Below are 18,621 nucleotides of genomic sequence, written 5' to 3'. Positions count from 1 at the left end.
CCACTAAATATACCCACTGCCACCACTCCCCGAAATATACCCACTGCCTCCACTCTCTCAAATATACTCACTGCCTGAACTCCCCTAAATATACCCACTGCCTGAACTCCCCAAAATATACCCACTGCCTCCACTCCCTGAAATATACCCACTGCCTTTGCACCCCTAAATATACCCACTGCCTGAACTCCCCTCAATATACCCACTTCCTCCGCACCACTAAATATACCCACTGCCTCCACTCCCTAAATATACCCACTGCCTCCGCTCCCCTAAATATACCCACTGCCTCCACACCCCTAAATATACCCACTGCCTCCACTCCCCTAAATATACCCACTGCCTCCGCTCCCCTAAATATACCCACTGCCTGAACTCTCCTAAATATACCCACTGCCTGAACTCCCCTAAATATACCCACTGCCTGAACTCCCCTAAATATACCCACTGCCTCCGCTGCCCTAAATATACCCACTGCCTGAACTCCCCTAAATATACCCAGTGCCTCCACTCCCCGAAATATACCCACTGCCTGAACTCCCCTAAATATACCCACTGCCTCCACTCTCCTAAATATACCGACTGCTTCCACATCCCTAAATATACGCACTGCCTGAACTCCCCTAAATATACCCACTGCCTCCGCACCCCAAAATATACCCACTGCCTGAACTCCCCTAAATATACCCACTGCCTCCACTCCCCTAAATATACCCACTGCCTGAACTCCCCTAAATATACCCACTGCCTCCACTCGTCTAAATATACCCACTGCCTCCACTCCCCTAAATATACCCACTGCCTGAACTCCCCTAAATATACCCACTGCCTGAACTCCCCTAAATATACCCACTGCCTGAACTCCCCTAAATATACCCACTGCCTGAACTCCCCTAAATATACCCACTGCCTGAACTCCCCTCAATATACTCACTGCCTGAACTCCCCTAAATATACCCACTGCCTCCGCTCCCCTAAATATACCCACTGCCTCCACTCCCCAAAATATACCCACTGCCTGAACTCTCCTAAATATACCCACTGCCTGAACTCTCCTAAATATACCCACTGCCTGAACTCCCCAAAATATACCCACTGCCTGAACTCCCCAAAATATACCCACTGCCTGAACTCCCCTAAATATACCCACTGCCTCCACTTCCCTAAATATACCCACTGCCTGAACTCCCCAAAATATACCCACTGCCTGAACTCCCCTAAATATACCCACTGCCTCCACACCCCTAAATATACCCACTGCCTGAACTCCCCTAAATATACCCACTGCCTGAACTCCCCTAAATATACCCACTGCCTGAACTCCCCTAAATATACTCACTGCCTGAACTCCCCTAAATATACCCACTGCCTCCACTCCCCTAAATATACCCACTGCCTGAACTCCCCTAAATATACCCACTGCCTGAACTCCCCTAAATATACCCACTGCCTCCGCACCCCTAAATATACCCACTGCCTGAACTCCCCTAAATATACCCACTGCCTGAACTCCCCTAAATATACCCACTGCCTGAACTCCCCTAAATATACCCACTGCCTGAACTCCCCTAAATATACCCACTGCCTGAACTCTCCTAAATATACCCACTGCCTGAACTCTCCTAAATATACCCACTGCCTCCATTCCCCTGGTTTGTGTCTTACCCTTTTTTTGAACTACAACCGTCACGTCTCAGAATTTGTGGGGCTCTTAAAAATATTGTCACTGATCTGCCAGCTGTCTGCCTGCACCCTGCTGATCTCTGCCCCCCTGCTAACCTCTGCACCCTGCTGATCTCTGCCCCCCTGCTAACCTCTGCACCCTGCTGATCTCTGCCCCCCTGCTAACCTCTGCCCCCCTGCTAATCTCTGCCCCCCCAGCTAACCTCTGCACCCTGCTGATCTCTGCCCCCCTGCTAACCTCTGCCCCCCTGCTAATCTCTGCCCCCCCAGCTAACCTCTGCACCCTGCTAATCTCTGCCCCCCCCCGCTAACCTCTGCACCCTGCTAATCTCTGCCCCCCCCACTAACCTCTGCACCCTGCTAATCTCTGCCCCCCTGCTAATCTCTGCCCCCCTGCTAATCTCTGCCCCCCCCGCTAACCTCTGCACCCTGCTAACCTCTGCACCCCGCTAACCTCTGCACCCTGCTAACCTCTGCACCCTGCTAATCTCTGCCCCCACCGCTAATCTCTGCACCCTGCTGATCTCTGCCCCCCTGCTAATCTCTGCCCCCCCCGCTAACCTCTGCACCCTGCTAACCTCTGCACCCCGCTAACCTCTGCACCCTGCTAACCTCTGCACCCTGCTAATCTCTGCCCCCACCGCTAATCTCTGCACCCTGCTGATCTCTGCCCCCCTGCTAATCTCTGCCCCCCCCGCTAACCTCTGCACCCTGCTGATCTCTGCCCCCACCGCTAATCTCTGCACCCTGCTGATCTCTGCCCCCCTGCTAATCTCTGCCCCCCCCGCTAACCTCTGCACCCTGCTAATCTCTGCCCCCACCGCTAATCTCTGCACCCTGCTGATCTCTGCCCCCCTGCTAACCTCTGCACCCCGCTAACCTCTGCACCCTGCTAACCTCTGCACCCTGCTAATCTCTGCCCCCCCCGCTAACCTCTGCACCCTGCTAATCTCTGCCCCCCCCCCGCTAACCTCTGCACCCTGCTAATCTCTGCCCCCCCCCCGCTAACCTCTGCACCCTGCTAATCTCTGCCCCCCCCGCTAACCTCTGCACCCTGCTAACCTCTGCCCCCCTGCTAACCTCTGCACCCTGCTAATCTCTGCCCCCCTGCTAACCTCTGCACCCTGCTAACCTCTGCCCCCCTGCTAACGTCTGCACCCTGCTAATCTCTGCCCCCCCGCTAACCTCTGCCCCGCTAACCTCTGCCCCCACTGCTAACCCCTGCCCCCACTCTGCTAACCCACGGCCCCCACTCTGCTAACCTCTGACCACCTGCATTCCCTCCCACAGTTTGCCATGCCCCTAATTTGGTATCAACAAACTTTGATTTCATTCTTCTTATTCCTAATCCAAATCATTTATATAAATAGAAAACAGAAGAGGTCCCAGCACTAATCCCTGAGGCACCCACTACCCACATCCCACTAATTTGGAAACCACTCATTTATCCCTAGTTGATATCACTCTATCCATTCGGTTGTATTCCCTTTAATAGAATGTGCCTTGATTTTAATACATTCCCATCTACCCATGTGCTTGGGCCTTATGTAGGGGCCTATTATTCCCTAGATTCTGGAAGGGTCCCATCAGATTGGAAAATAGCGAATGTAAGTCCTCTATTCAAGAGAGGAGGGAGACAGAAAGCAGGAAACTACAGGCCAGTTAGCTTAACATCTGGCATAGGGAAAATGCTAGAATCTATTATTAAGGAGGTTATAGCAGGGCACTTAGAAAATCTCAATGCAATCAGGCAGAGTCAACATACCTTTGTGAAAGAGAAATCATGTTTGACTAATTTATTAGAGTTCTTTGAGGAAGTAACAAGCAACGTGGATAAAGGGGATCCTGTGGATGTGGTGGACTTGGATTTCCAGAAGGCTTTTGACAAGGTGCCACATCAAAGGCTACTACACAAAATAACAGCTCATGGTGTAGGGGGTAACATATTAGCATGGATAAAGGATTGGTTAGCTAACAGGAAACAGAGAGTAGGCGTAAATGGGTCATTTTCAGGTTGGCAAGATGTAACGAGTGGAGTGCCACAGGGATCAGTGTTTGGGCCTCAACTATTTACAATCTATATCAATGACTTGGATGAAGGGACCGAATGTATGGTTGCTAAATTTACTGATGACACAAAGGTAGGTCGGAAAGTAAGTTGTGAAGAGAACATAAGGAGTCTGCAAAGGGATATAGATAGGTTAAGTGAGTGGGCAAAAATTTGGCAGATGGAGTATAATGTGGGAGAATGTGAACTTGTCCACTTTGGCAGGAGGAATAGAAAAGCAGTATATTATTTAAATGGAGAGAGATTGCAGAACTCTGAGGTACAGAGGGATCTGGGTGTCCTAGTACATGAATCACAAAAAGTTAGTATGCAGATACAGCAAGTGATTAGGAAGGCAAATGGAATGTTGTCATTTATTGCAAGGGGAATGGAATATAAAAGTAGAGATGTTTTGCTCCAGTTGTACAGGGCATTGGTGAGACCACATCTAGAATACTGTGTGCAGTTTTGGTCTCCTTATTTAAGAAAGGACGTAACTGCTTTGGAGGTGGTTCAGAGAAGGTTCACTCGACTGATTCCTGGGATGAGGGGGTTATCTTATGAGGAAAGGTTGGACAAGTTGGGCCTGTATACATTGGAGTTTAGAAGAATGAGAGGTGATCTTTCTGAAACATATAAGATCCTGAGAGGACTAGAAGGGATAGATGCTGAGAGGATGTTTTCCCTTGTGGGAGAGACTAGAACGAGGGGCCGCAGTTTAAAAATAAGGGGTCTCCCATTTAAGTCGGAGATGAGGAGAAATTTTTTCTCTCTGAGGGTCGTGAGTCTGTGGAACTCCCTTCCCCAGAGAGCGGGGGAGGCAGGGTCATTGAATATTTTTAAGGCTGAGTTAGATAGATTCCTGATTAACAAGGGAGTCAAAGGTTATAGTAGGTAGACAGGAAAGTAGGGTTGAGGTCACAATCAGATCAGCCATGATCTTATCAAATGGCAGAGCAGGCTCGAGGGGCCGAATGGCCTACTGCTGCTCTTAATTCGTATTCGTATGTTCGTAGGATAAGGTGTCAGCCATTCAAGACTGAGGAACTCCTTCACCCAGAGGGTTGTAAATTTTTGGAATTCTCCACCCCAGAGGGCTGTGGATGCTGAATCGTTGAATATATTCAAGGCTGAGATGGATAGATTTTTGGACTCTAGGGGAATCAAGGAATATGGGGATTGGGAGGGAAACTAGAGTTAAGGTCGAAGATCATCCATGATCTTATTGAATGGTGGAGCAGGCTCGAGAGGCCGTATGGCCTACTCTGCTTATTTCTTATGTTCTTATGTTCAACCCACTGAAATTAGCCCTCCTCCAATTAAATATTTTTACTCAAGATTGGTCCTTGTCCTTTTCCATAACTACTCTAAATCTTCTGATACTATGATCGCTGTTCCCTAAATGTTCCCCCACTGACACTTGCTCCACTTGACCCACCTCATTCCCCAGAACTAGATCCAGCAATGCCTCCTTCCTCGTTGGGCCGGAAATATACTGATCGAGAAAGTTCTCCTGAACACACTTGAAAAATTCCTCCCTCTCTTTGCCCATGTTCTTGCACCTCTCTGTAATTTCCCTGCAAATTTGCTCCTCTATATCCTTCCCACTAGTTGTTGGTCTACAGAATACACCCAGTAGTGTAATGGCACCTCTATTGTTTATTAACTCTAACCAAATAGAGAGTTGTATATCCAAGTTTGCAGATGACACTAAATTATGAGGAATAGTAAGTTGTGTAGATGGGAGCAGTGTAAGGAAAGGGTTAATTCTCTTTATATTATCGCAATATAAGTGAGTTTTAATGCTTAGTTCAGGCACTGGAAATTAAAAGTTGTTCCAGTCAAAGATGGACTTTAGGTGATAAGAAAGTACAAAGAAGCAGTCTTTGTTAGCTCCAACCTTGAAAAGGCACATGCTTAATTGGAGGAGGGCCAATTTCAGTGGGATGAGAACAATCCAGCCAATTACCGCCCCATCAGTCTACTCTCAATCATCAGCAAAGTGATGGAAGGTGTCGTCGACAGTGCTATCAAGCGGCACTTACTCACCAATAACCTGCTCACCGATGCTCAGTTTGGGTTCCGCCAGGACCACTCGGCTCCAGACCTCATTACAGCCTTGGTCCAAACATGGACAAAAGAGCTGAATTCCAGAGGTGAGGTGAGAGTGACTGCCCTTGACATCAAGGCAGCATTTGACCGAGTGTGGCACCAAGGAGCCCTAGTAAAATTGAAGTCAATGGGAATCAGGGGGAAAACTCTCCAGTGGGGGGAGTCATACCTAGCACAAAGGAAGATGGTAGTGGTTGTTGGAGGCCAATCATCTCAGCCCCAGGACATTGCTGCAGGAGTTCCTCAGGGCAGTGTCCTAGGCCCAACTATCTTCAGCTGCTTCATCAATGACCTTCCATCCATCATAAGGTCAGAAATGGAGATGTTCGCTGATGATTGCACAGTGTTCAGTTCCATTCGCAACCCCTCAGATAATGAAGCAGTCCGTGCCCACATGCAGCAAGACCTGGACAACATCCAGGCTTGGGCTGATAAGTGGCAAGTAACATTCGCGCCAGACAAGTGCCAGGCAATGACCATCTCCAACAAGAGAGAGTCTAACCACCTCCCCTTGACATTCAACGGCGAATCCCCCCACATCAACATCCTGGGGGTCACCATTGACCAGAAACTTAACTGGACCAGCCATATAAATACTATGGCTACAAGAGCAGGTCAGAGGCTGGGTATTCTGTGGCGAGTGACTCACCTCCTGACTCCCCAAAGCCTTTCCACCATCTGCAAGGCACAAGTCAGGAGTGTAATGGAATACTCTCCACTTGACTGGATGAGTGCAGCTCCAACAACACTCAAGAAGCTCGACACCATCCAGGACAAAGCAGCCCGCTTGATTGGCACTCCATCCACCACAATAAACGTTCACTCCCTTCACCACCGGCGCACAGTGGCTGCAGTGTGTACCATCCACAGGATGCCCTGCAGCAACTCGCCAAGGCTTCTTCGACAGCATCTCCCAAACCTGTGACCTCTACCACCTAGAAGGACAAGGGCAGCAGGCACATGGGAACAACACTACCTGCACGTTCCCCTCCAAGTCACACACCATCCCGACTTGGAAATATATCGCCGTCCCTTCATCGCTGCTGGGTCAAAATCCTGGAACTCCCTTCCTAACAGCACTGTGGGAGAACCTTCACCACACGGACTGCAGCGGTTCAAGAAGGCAGCTCACCACCTCCTTCTCAAGGGCAATTAGGGATGGGCAATAAATGCCGGCCTCGCCAGCGACGCCCACATCCCATGAACGAATAAAAAAAAGAACAGATCTGACCTGGGTAAATTGGATTCAAAGATTGGCAGGCAAAACTGTAACTGAACAATGGGCAGCCTTTAAAGAGGAGATGGTTCGGGTACAGTCTGGGTACATTCCCACGATAGAGAAAGGAGGGCAACTAAAGCCAGAGCTCCCTGGATGACAAAAGAGATAGAGAGTAAGATGAAGCAGAAAAAAGGGGCATATCTCAGATGTCAGGTTGATAACACGAGTGAGAACCAGGCTGAATATAGAAAGTTCAGAGGGGAAGTGAAAAAGGAAATAAGAGGGGCAAAGAGAGAGTCTGAGAATAGACTGGCGGCCAACATAAAAGGGAATCCAAAAGTCTTCTACAGACATGTTAACAATAAACAGGGAATAAGAGGAGGAGTGGGGCCAAAAAGGAGATCTACTCATGGAGGCAGAGGGCATGGCCGAGGTACTAAATGAGTACTTTGCATTTGTCTTTACCAAGGCAGAAGATGCTGCCAGAGTCTCAGTAAAGGAAGATGTAGTTGAGATACTGGATGGACTAAAAATTGATACAAAGGAGGTACTAGAAAAGCTAGTTGTACTTAAAGTCGATAAGTGACCTGGTCTGGATGGGATGCATCCTAGGCTGCTGAGGGAAGTAAGGGTGGAAATTGTGGAGGTACTGACCATAATCTTCCAAACATCCGTAGATACGGGGATGGTGCCAGAGGACTGGAGAATTGAAATGTTACACCCTTGTTCAAAAAACGGTGTAAGGATAAACCCAGCAACTACAGGCCAGTCAGTTTAACCTCGGTGGTGGGGAAACTTTTAGAAACGATAATCCAGGACAGAATTAGCAGTCACTTGGACAAGTGTGGATTGATTAGGGAAAGCCAGCACAGATTTATTAAAGGCAAATTGTGTTTAACTAACTTGATAGAGTTTTTTGATGAGGTAACAGAGAGGGTCGATAAGGGCAGTGCAGTTGATGTGGTGTATATGGATTTTCAAAAGGCATTTGATAAAGTGCCGCATAATAGGCTTGTCATCAAGTTTGAAGCCCATGGAATGAAGGGGGCAGTAGCAGCATGGATGCAGAATTGGCTAAGGAACAGGAAGCAGAGAGTAGTGGTGAAGGGTTGTTTTTCAGACTGGAGGGAGGTGTACAGTGGTGTTCCCCAGGGGTCAGTGCTGGGACCACTGCTTTTCTTGATATATATTAATGACTTGGACTTGGGTATAAAGGACTCAATTTCAAAATTTGCAGATGACACAAAACTTGGAAGTGTAGTGAACAGTGAGGAGGGTCGTGATAGACTTCAAGAGGATATAGACAGGCTGGTGGAATGGGCGGACACGTGGCAGATGAAATTTAACACAGAAAAATGCGAGGTGATACATTTCGGTAGGAAGAATGAGGAGAGGCAATAAAAACTAGAGGGCACAATTCTAAAAGGGGTACAGGAACAGAGAGATCTGGGGGTATATGTAGATAATCGTTGAAGGTGGCAGGGCAGGTGGAGAAAGCGGTTAAAAAAGCATACGGGATCCTGGGCTTTATAAATAGAGGCATAGAGTACAAAAGCAAGGAAGTCATGATGAACCTTTATAAAACACTGGTTTGGCCACAACTGGAGTATTGTATCAAGTTCTGGGCACCGCACTTTAGGAAAGATGTGAAGGCCTTAGAGAGTGTACAGAAGAGATTTACTAGAATGATTCCAGGGATGAGGGACTTTAGTTCCGTGGATAGACTGGAGGAGCTGGGGTTGTTCTCCTTAGAACAGAGACGGTTGAGAGGAGATTTGATCGAGGTGTTCAAAATCATGAAGGGTCGAGACAGAGAAGATAGAAAGAAACTGTTTCCATTGGTGGAAGGGTCAAGATCCAGAGGACATAGATTTAAGGTGATTGGCAAAAGAACCATAGGGTTAGGGTTAGGGTTAGGCATGAGGAAAAACTTTTTTACACAGTGAGTGGTTAGGATCTGGAATGCACTGCCCGAGGGGGTGGTGGAGGCAGATTCAATCATAGCCTTCAAAAGGGAACTGAATAAGTGCTTGAAAGGAAAAATTTACAGGGCTACGGGGATAGGGTGGGTGAGTGGGACTAGTTGGATTGTTCTTACACAGAGCCGGCATGTAATCAATAGGACGAATGGCCTCCTTCCATGTTGTAACCTTTCTATGATTCTGTGCCTGAGAACTGGAAAATCTGGGAGGGTATCCAAGCAGGGAGTCTGATGTGTGGCTTGCAAGGACAGGACAAATCAGTGAATGATAAATATGGATTAGGTAATGTCGAAACATATGGATTCTCACATAGCAGGTTGGAGAGAAAATTCAGAATTTGTTACGGTTTGGCCATCTGACAACCTCGAGCTTGAAAAACTGTGACGCGTTGAATTCTCTGGTGAACTCCTATTGCTGTAAGTGTGCTCTTAAGCATATGTGTAATTATTGTTCATAATAGTTCTCATTGTATCCTTAAATTCCAATAATGATTGCCAATAAATGCTTTTGAACCGTATTATCTTGATGAAAAACATAAACTGGAGAGTCAAGAACTTGGGGTCATGGTCTCAGGATAAGGGGTCGGCCATTTAAGACTAAGATGAGGAGGAATTTCTTCACCATGAGGGTTGTGAATCTTTGGAATTCTCTCCCCCAGAGGGCTGTGGATGCTCAGTCGTTGAGTATATTCAAGGCTGAGATAGATAGATTTTTGGACTCTAGGGGAATCAAGGGATATGGGGATCGGGCAGGAAAGTGGAGTTGAGGTTGAAGATCAGCCATGATCTTATTGAATGGCAGAGCAGGCTCGAGGGGCCGAATGGCCTACTCCTGCTCCTATTTCTTATGTTCTTAACTTATAAGTGAGAAGAACCATCCTCTAACAGTGGCAAGTTACAAAGCGACATAGACAGACTAAGTGAGTGGCCAAAATTGTGGCAAATGGAGTTCAATGTGGGAAAGAAAGTGTGATGTCATCCACTTTGGATCCAATTAATACAAATTGTAATATTTTCTTAATGGCAAGAGACTAGAAACTGAGGAGGGACAAAGAGATTTGAATGTCCAGGTGCACAAATCACGAAAAGATAGTGCAAAGGTACAAAAGATTATCAAACAGGCTAATGGAATTTTGGCCTTTATCTCTCCGGTTGGGTTTGTTTCCATGTCGTAATGCCTGTGTATTTCTGTGTAAGTCCAGTTCCCCCATCACCCCTGTGCTCGCTGACCTACATTAGCTCCTGGTCTTCCTACACCTCAAATTTAAAGTTCTCATCCTCATGTTCAAATCCCTTTGTGGCCTCGCTCCTTCCTATCTCTGAAACCTACTCCGGCCCTGTAGCCCTACAACCCTCTGAGAACTCAAACTCTGGCCTGTTGTGCAATCCCCACTCCCATCGTCCCACCATCGGTAGTCATGACTTTAGCTGTCTGGGCCCCATAATCTGGAATTCCATCTCCAAACCTCCCTGTCTTTCCACCTTCCACTCCTCCTTAAAACTCATGTATTTGGCCAAGCTTTTGGTCACCCCTTCTTTGGCTCGGCATCCATTTGTGTCTGATTGTGCCTTGGGACATTTTTCTGTGTTAAAGGCGCTATAAAAATGCAAGTTGTTGCTGGTGATGTCAGATAGAGACTCAGACGATGGGGTGGGAAAGCAGATCCTTAACCTGCTGGATCCTGGCTCCTGGGACAAAATCCTGTTCATTCTGAGCGATGAGCGTCACATGTTAAATAGGTTGGTCGAAGTTTTGACCCAATTTCTGGCCCACAATTCAGCACTGATTGGTGCTGAGTCTCAGTCAGTTTCGCTCAGAGAGGCCAGAGGGTGACTACGTGGGAAGTGGAAATGTCACATTCGACAGCAGTGTGTAATCATCTGAGGCTGGAATTAAGGAATCAGCTTGTTTTTAAGACCTCTAATGTAACAGAAGTGAAGTGTGATTTCTGGTGTATAGCAGATACTGAAAGCATGTGAAGAAAATGTACAGCCAGCTGGGCAATGCCCGTTTACCTGGTGTCTCCATCTCATTCTCAGGTGGATGCTGAACAGTACTACAGTGAATTGGAGGAAAAGCTAACAGATGAGTTTAATGCTGAACGAAATCGGATCACCCTGAAACGGCTGGGAATGGGCTTTGTGACATTCCAGGACGATCGGATGACGGCAGTGTGAGTGTCTGTGGGCGAGGGGAGCTGTCTATTCATAGGTAGAGAGTGTGGCTGTTCATCAAACTGTTCATCAGAGGTCACCGGTTATGGTTATTGGCTTAGTACAAAGAGGAGAAGAGTCAATTCTCTCTTAACTCTCAATTCACTTTATTCACGTCGTTAGATCATATACATATAGCTTATACGTCTGGTTAGATATAGACATGCAGTTTGCACCAGGTTATACAGTTTTATACCCAAACTAGGATCTAAACGCACACCCACTAGGTTTCTCTGACACTCCCTGAGTGGTCACAGAATATAAAGGATAATACCCAAAAAGGAGAGCTGACGCTGGCCAGGCGTTCCGTTCTCTCTCTCTTTCAACGTCGTCTCTACGTCCCTGACGTAGGTTCTTCCACTTCCGCGATGGTTGGTCTCCGGAATCTTCGCTCTGGCTCCATGCCCGAGATTCTTCATTCTTATTCTGAATCTTATCTCTTCAAGCTGTGCTGTCTCTCTCATGTTGGTTTAGACTTGCTCGCCTCGTCTGTCTTCTCCTCATTGGCTCTGTCCCAAGGACTTAGGTAGCATTACCTTATTACTCCTTTTCTAAATAAGGACTTGTGTCTTATCACATCTCCTTTGTCTTTCACAAAACTTAGGAATTCAAACCGGTTCCAGCCAGCTCAGGCCAGCGACTGAACTCAGGTTACTTCAGTTCAAAAGTTGTTTTTGCCTGTGTGTGTCAGCAGCTCGGAATCTCAGGTTACTGCAGCCCCAGGCCAACAAAACTGATTGGTCCACGGGATGTCCAATAAAAAATAATCACCCCATGCGTCAGGGAGGTTTTCAGCAAGTGTCACTTTGCAAAGACAATGTTAAACTATTAAATCACCAGAACATTAATCCACATATCCAACTTTCTCAGTATAGAAAGAGCCTGCTTCCAGTGCCTAGGTCCCTAAAAGCCGTATTATTAGACACAGTTTATCAGGAGTTAGCACTTTCACATTACGACATCACAGCAGCTTGATACAGGGAAAGTGAGGTGGAGGTGAGGGGAGCCCAGCGGGAGGAGGCGAGGTGGGGGGGAGAGAGAGCCCAGCAGGGGAGGGGGGAGAAAGAGCCAAGCGGGGAAAGGGGGGGGGAGAGAGCCCGACGGGAGGAGGCAGGGTGGGGGAGAGAGAGCCCGGCGGGGGAGGGGGGGAGAGAGAGCCAAGCGGGGGGATCACGGCGGGTGGAGGCAGGGTGGGGTAGAGAGAGCCAGGCCGGGAGAGGAGGGGGAGGGAGAGCCCAGCGGGGGAGGGGGGGAGGGGAGAGAGAGAGCCAGGCCAGGGGAGCCCGGTGGGAGGAGGCAGTGGGGAAGGGGAGTGATATCAGGGCGGGGGGAGCCCGGTGGGGAGTTTAATCGGGGAGGGAGCGAGGCGGGCAGAAGGGTAGGGGCAGAGTGAGGCAAGAGGGAATGTGATTGTGCTTTCCGTTTGTCAGCTTATACAATCTGACCCTATACTGACCTTACACTAACCAGCACTGAGCCTAGTCTAACTAGCACACACTGACGCTGGGCTAACTAGCACGCACTGAGCTTCTACTAACTAGCACGCACTGAGCTTCTACTAACTAGCACGCACTGAGCCTATTCTAACCAGAACGCACTGAGCCTAGTCTAACTAGCCCGCACTGAGCCTATTCTAACTATCACACACTTAGCTTATACTAACTAGCACGCACTGAGCTTATTCTAACTATCACGCACTGAGCTTATACTAACCAGCACGCACTGAGCCTAGTCTAACTAGCCCACATTGAGCCTATTCTAACTAGCACGCACTGAGCTTATACTAACCAGCACGCACTGAGCCTAGTCTAACTAGCCCACATTGAGCCTATTCTAACTAGCACGCACTGAGCTTATACGAACTAGCCCTCACTGAGCCTAATCTAACCAGCACACACTGAGCCTATACTAACTAGAATGCACTGAGATTATACTAACAAGCACGCACTGAGACTATTCTAACTAGCACGCACTGAGTTTATACTAACCAACACGCAATGAACCTATTCTAACTAGCATGCACTGTGCCTAGTCCAACTAGCACGCACTGAGCCTATACTAACTAGTAGGCACTGACCCTAGTCTAACTAGCACGCACTGAGCCTAGGCTAATTAGCCTGCACCAAGACTATTCTAACTAGCACGCACTGCACTTATACTAACTAGCACGCACTGAGCCTAGTCTAACTAGCATGCACTGAGCTTTATACTAACTAGCACACACTGAGCCTAGTCTAACTAGCATGCACTGAGCTTTATACTAACTAGCACACACTGAGCCTAGTCTAACTAGTACGCATTGAGCCTAGTCTGACGAGCCCGCACTGAGCTTATACTAACTAGTACACACTGAGCCTAGTCTAACTAGCCCGCACTGAGCCGAGGCTAACTAGCCCGCACTGAGCCTAGACTAACTACCATGCACTGAGCCTGTTCTAACTAGCACGCACTGAGCTTATACTAACTAGCAGGCTCTAAGCCTAGTCTAACTAGCATGCACTGAGCCTAGTCTAACTAGCACGCACTGAGCTCATACTAACTAGCCCGCACTGTGCCTATTCCAACTAGCACACACTGAGCCTATTCTAACTAGCCCGCACTGAGCCGAGGCTAACTAGCCCGCACTGAGCCTATTCTAACTATCACGCACTGAGCCTAATCTAACTAGCCCGCACTGAGCCTAGTCTAACTAGCACGCACTGAGCCTATTCTAACTAGCACGCACTGAGCCTATTCTAACTAGCACGTACTGAGCCTATTCTAACTATCACGCACTGAGCCTAATCTAACTAGCACGCACTGAGCCTATTCTAACTAGCCCGCACTGAGCCTAGTCTAACTCGCATGCACTGAGCCTATTCTAACTAGCACGCACTGAGCCTATTCTAACTAGCCCGCACTGAGCCTATTCTAACTAGCACGCACTGAGCCTATTCTAACTAGCACGCACTGACCTTATACTAACTAGCACGTACTGAGCCTATTCTGACTAGCACGCCCTGAGCTTATACTAACTAGCATGCACTGAGCTTATACTAACTAGCACGCTCTGAGCCTATTCTAACGAGCACGCCCTGAGCTTATACTAACTAGCACGCACTGACCTTATACTAACTAGCACGTACTGAGCCTATTCTGACTAGCACGCCCTGAGCTTATACTAACTCGCATGCACTGAGCCTATTCTAACTAGCCCGCACTGAGCCTATTCTAACTAGCACGCACTGACCTTATACTAACTAGCATGCACTGAGCCTATTCTAACTAGCACGCTCTGAGCCTATTCTAACTGGCCCGCACTGACCTTACACTAACTGGCACGCACTGAGCTTATTCCATCCAGTACGCACTGAGCCTGGGCGAACTAGCCTGCACCTAGACTGTTCTAACTAGTACGCACTGCGCTTATACTAACTAGCACGCACTGAGCCTATTCCAACTAGCACGCAATGAGCTTATTCTAAGTAGAACGCACTGAACTTATACCAACGAGCACGCACTGAGCCTAGTCTAACCAGTACGCACTGAGCCTATTCTAACTAGCATGCTCTGAGCCTATTCTAACTAGCACACACTGAGCCTGTTATAACTAGCCCGCACTGAGCCTATTCTAACTAGCACACACTGAGCCTGTTATAACTAGCACGCACTGAGCCTATTCTAACTAGCATGCACTGAGCCTACACTAACTAGAATGCACTGAACTTATAGTAACTAGCACGCACTGAGCTCATACTAACTAGCACGCACTGAGCTCATACTAACCAGCACGCACTGAGCTTATTCTAACTAGCACGCTCTAAGCCTAGTCTAACTAGCAGGCACTGAGCCTATTCAAACTTGGATATGAATGTAAAAGGTATGATCAGTAAGTTCGCTGATGATACAAAAATTGGTAGGGTGGTAAATAGCGAGGAGGACAGCCTCAGTCTGCAGGACGATATCGATGGGTTGGTCAGATGGGCGGAACAGTGGCAAATGGAATTTAACCCGGAAAAGTGCGAGGTGATGCACTTTGGAGGGACTAACAAGGCAAGGGAATACACAATGAATGGGAGGACCCTAGGCAAGACAGAGGGTCAGAGGGATCTTGGTGTGCAAGTTCACAGATCCCTGAAGGCGGCGGAACAGGTAGATAAGGTGGTAAAGAAGGCATATGGGATACTTGCCTTTATTAGCCGAGGCATAGAATATAAGAGCAAGGAGGTTATGATGGAGCTGTATAAAACACTGGTTAGGCCACAGCTGGAGTACTGTGTGCAGTTCTGGTCGCCACACTACAGGAAGGATGTGATCGCTTTGGAGAGGGTGCAGAGGAGATTCACCAGGATGTTACCAGGGCTGGAGCGCTTCAGCTATGAAGAGAGACTGGGAAGATTGGGTTTGTTTTCCTTGGAGCAGAGGAGGCTGAGGGGGGACATGATTGAGGTGTACAAAATTATGAGGGGCACAGATAGGATGGATACTAAGGAGCTTTTTCCCTTCGTTGAGGGTTCTATAACAAGGGGACATAGATTCAAGGTAAAAGGCGGGAGGTTTAGAGGGGATTTTAGAAAGAACTTTTTCACCCAGAGGGTGGTTGGAGTCTGGAACTCACTGTCTGAAAGGGTTGTGGAGGCAGGAACCCTCACATCATTCAAGAAGCATTTGGATGAGCACTTGAAATGTCATAGCATACAAGGCTACGGACCAAATGCTGGAATATGGGATTAGAGTAGACAGGGCTGATGGCCGGCGCGGACACGATGGGCCGAAGGGCCTCTATCCGTGCTGTATAACTCTATGACTATGACTCTATGACTCTAAACTAGCACACACTAAGCCTATTCTAACCAGCACGCACTGAGCCTGGTCTAACTAGCAGGCACTGAGCCTATTCTCACTAGCATGCACTAAGCACTGAGCCTATTCGAACTAGCACACACTGAGCCTATTCTAACTAGCACGCACAGAGCCGAGTCTAACTAGCCCGCACTGAGCCTATTCTAACGAGCACGCACTGCGCTTATTCTAACTAGCCCGCACTGAGCCTCGACTAACTATCACTCACTGTGCTTATACTAACTAGCACGCACTGAACTTATACTAACTAGCCCGCACTGAGCCTATTCTAACTAGTACGCACTGAGCTTATACTAACTAGCATGCACTGCGCTTATTCTAACTAGCCTGCACTGAGCCTCGACTAACTATCACGCACTGTCCTTATACTAACTAGCACGCACTGAGCCTATTCTAACTAGCATGCACTGAGCCTAGTCTAACTAGCATGCACTGAGCCTAGTCTAACTAGCACGCAATGAGCTTATACTAACTAGCACACACTGAGCCTATTCCAACTGGCATGCACTGAGCCTGGTCTAACTAGCATGCACTGAGCCTGGACTAACTAGCACGCAAGGAGCCTTTTCTAACTAGCACGCACTGAGCTCATACTAACTAACATGCACTGAGCTTATACTAACTAGCACACACTGAGCCTAGTCCAACATGCATGCACAGTGCATGTCTAACTAGCAGTCACTGACCCTTGTCTAACGAGCATGCGCTGAGGCTATTCTAACTAGCCCACACTGAGCATATACCAACTAGCACACACTGAGCCTAATTAACTAGCCCGCACTGAGCTTATACTAACCAGCATGCACTGAGCCTAGTCTAACTTGCACGCTCTGAGCCTATTCTAACTAGCACGCACTGAGCCTAATCTAACTAGCACGCTCTGAGCCTAATCTAACTAGCACGCTCTGAGCCTAATCTAACTAGCATGCTCTGAGCCTATTCTAACTAGCATGCACTGAGCCTAATCTAACTAGCACGCTCTGAGCCTAATCTAACTTGCACGCTCTGAGCTTATACTAACTAGTCCGCACTGAGCCTATTCTAACTAGCACGCACTGAGCCTAATCTAACTAGCCCGCACTGAGCCTATTCTAACTTGCACGCTCTGAGCTTATACTAACTAGCCCGCACTGAGCTCATACTAACCAGCACGCTCTGAGCCGAGTCTAACCAGCACGCACTGAGCCTATTCTAACTAGCACGCACTGAGCCTATTCTAACTAGCATGCACTGAACTTATTCTAACTATCACGCACTGAGCCTAGTCTAACTAGCATGCACTGAGCTTATACTAACTAGCACACACTGAGCCTATTCTAACTAGCCCGCACTGAGCCTAGTCTAACTAGCACGCACTGAGCCTATTCTAACTAGCACGCACTGAGCCTAGTCTAACTAGCATGCACTGAGCTTATACTAACTAGCACACACTGAGCCTATTCTAACTAGCCCGCACTGAGCCTAGTCTAACTTGCACGCTCTGAGCCTATTCTAACTAGCACGCACTGAGCCTAATCTAACTAGCACGCTCTGAGCCTAATCTAACTAGCCCGCACTGAGCCTATTCTAACTAGCACGCTCTGAGCCTAATCTAACTAGCCCGCACTGAGCCTATTCTAACTTGCACGCTCTGAGCTTATACTAACTAGCCCGCACTGAGCTCATACTAACCAGCACGCTCTGAGCCTATTCTAACCAGCACGCACTGAGCCTATTCTAACTAGCACGCACTGAGCCTATTCTAACTAGCATGCACTGAACTTATTCTAACTAGCACGCACTGAGCTTATACTAACCAGCACGCACTGAGCCTATTCTAACTAGCACGCACTGAGCCTATTCTAACTAGCACGCACTGAGCCTATTCTAACTAGCACGCACTGAGCCTATTCTAACTAGCATGCACTGAACTTATTCTAACTAGCACGCACTGAGCTTATACTAACTAGCACACACTGAGCCTATTCTAACCAGCACGCACTGAGCCTAGTCTAACTAGCCCGCACTGAGCCTAGTCTAACTAGCATGCACTGAGCTTATACTAACTAGCATGCACTGAGCCTAGTCTAACTAGCACGCACTGAGCCTAGTCTAACTAGCATGCACTGAGCCTATTCTAACTAGCATACACTAAGCCTATTCTAACTAGCCCGCACTGAGCCTATTCTAACTAGCACGCACTGAGCCTATTCTAACTAGCATGCACTGAACTTATTCTAACTAGCACGCACTGAGCCTAGTCTAACTAGCCCGCACTGAGCCTAGTCTAACTAGCACGCACTGAACTTATACTAACTATCACGCACTGAGCCTAGTCTAACTAGCACGCACTGAACTTATACTAACTATCACGCACTGAGCCTATTCTAACTAGCACGCACTGAACTTATACTAACTATCACGCACTGAGCCTAGTCTAACTAGCATGCACTGAGCCTATTCTAACTAGCATACACTGAGCTTATACTAACTAGCACACACTGAGCCTAGTCTAACTAGCACGCACTGAGCCTATTCTAACTA

At 47.9% G+C, this 18,621-nt stretch overlaps 1 protein-coding gene across 3 annotated transcripts in view; it reads left to right on the top strand.

The window, feature by feature from the left end:
* The window catches only part of tmem63c (transmembrane protein 63C), a 413,010-nt gene that overhangs the window by 321,888 nt on the left and 72,501 nt on the right, over positions 1 to 18,621 (top strand). For all 3 annotated transcript variants that reach the window (XM_067992153.1, XM_067992151.1, XM_067992152.1), the window contains exon 12: positions 11,083 to 11,216. In XM_067992153.1, the coding sequence (XP_067848254.1) occupies positions 11,083 to 11,216 (134 nt within the window). The remainder of the gene's footprint in view (positions 1 to 11,082; positions 11,217 to 18,621) is intronic.

Source organism: Heptranchias perlo, chromosome 10 (assembly GCF_035084215.1).
Source record: "Heptranchias perlo isolate sHepPer1 chromosome 10, sHepPer1.hap1, whole genome shotgun sequence".
NCBI classification, from domain to species: Eukaryota; Metazoa; Chordata; class Chondrichthyes; order Hexanchiformes; family Hexanchidae; genus Heptranchias; species Heptranchias perlo.
Note: the sequence above shows the minus strand (reverse complement) of the source record. Positions and strands in the feature narration are given on the sequence as shown.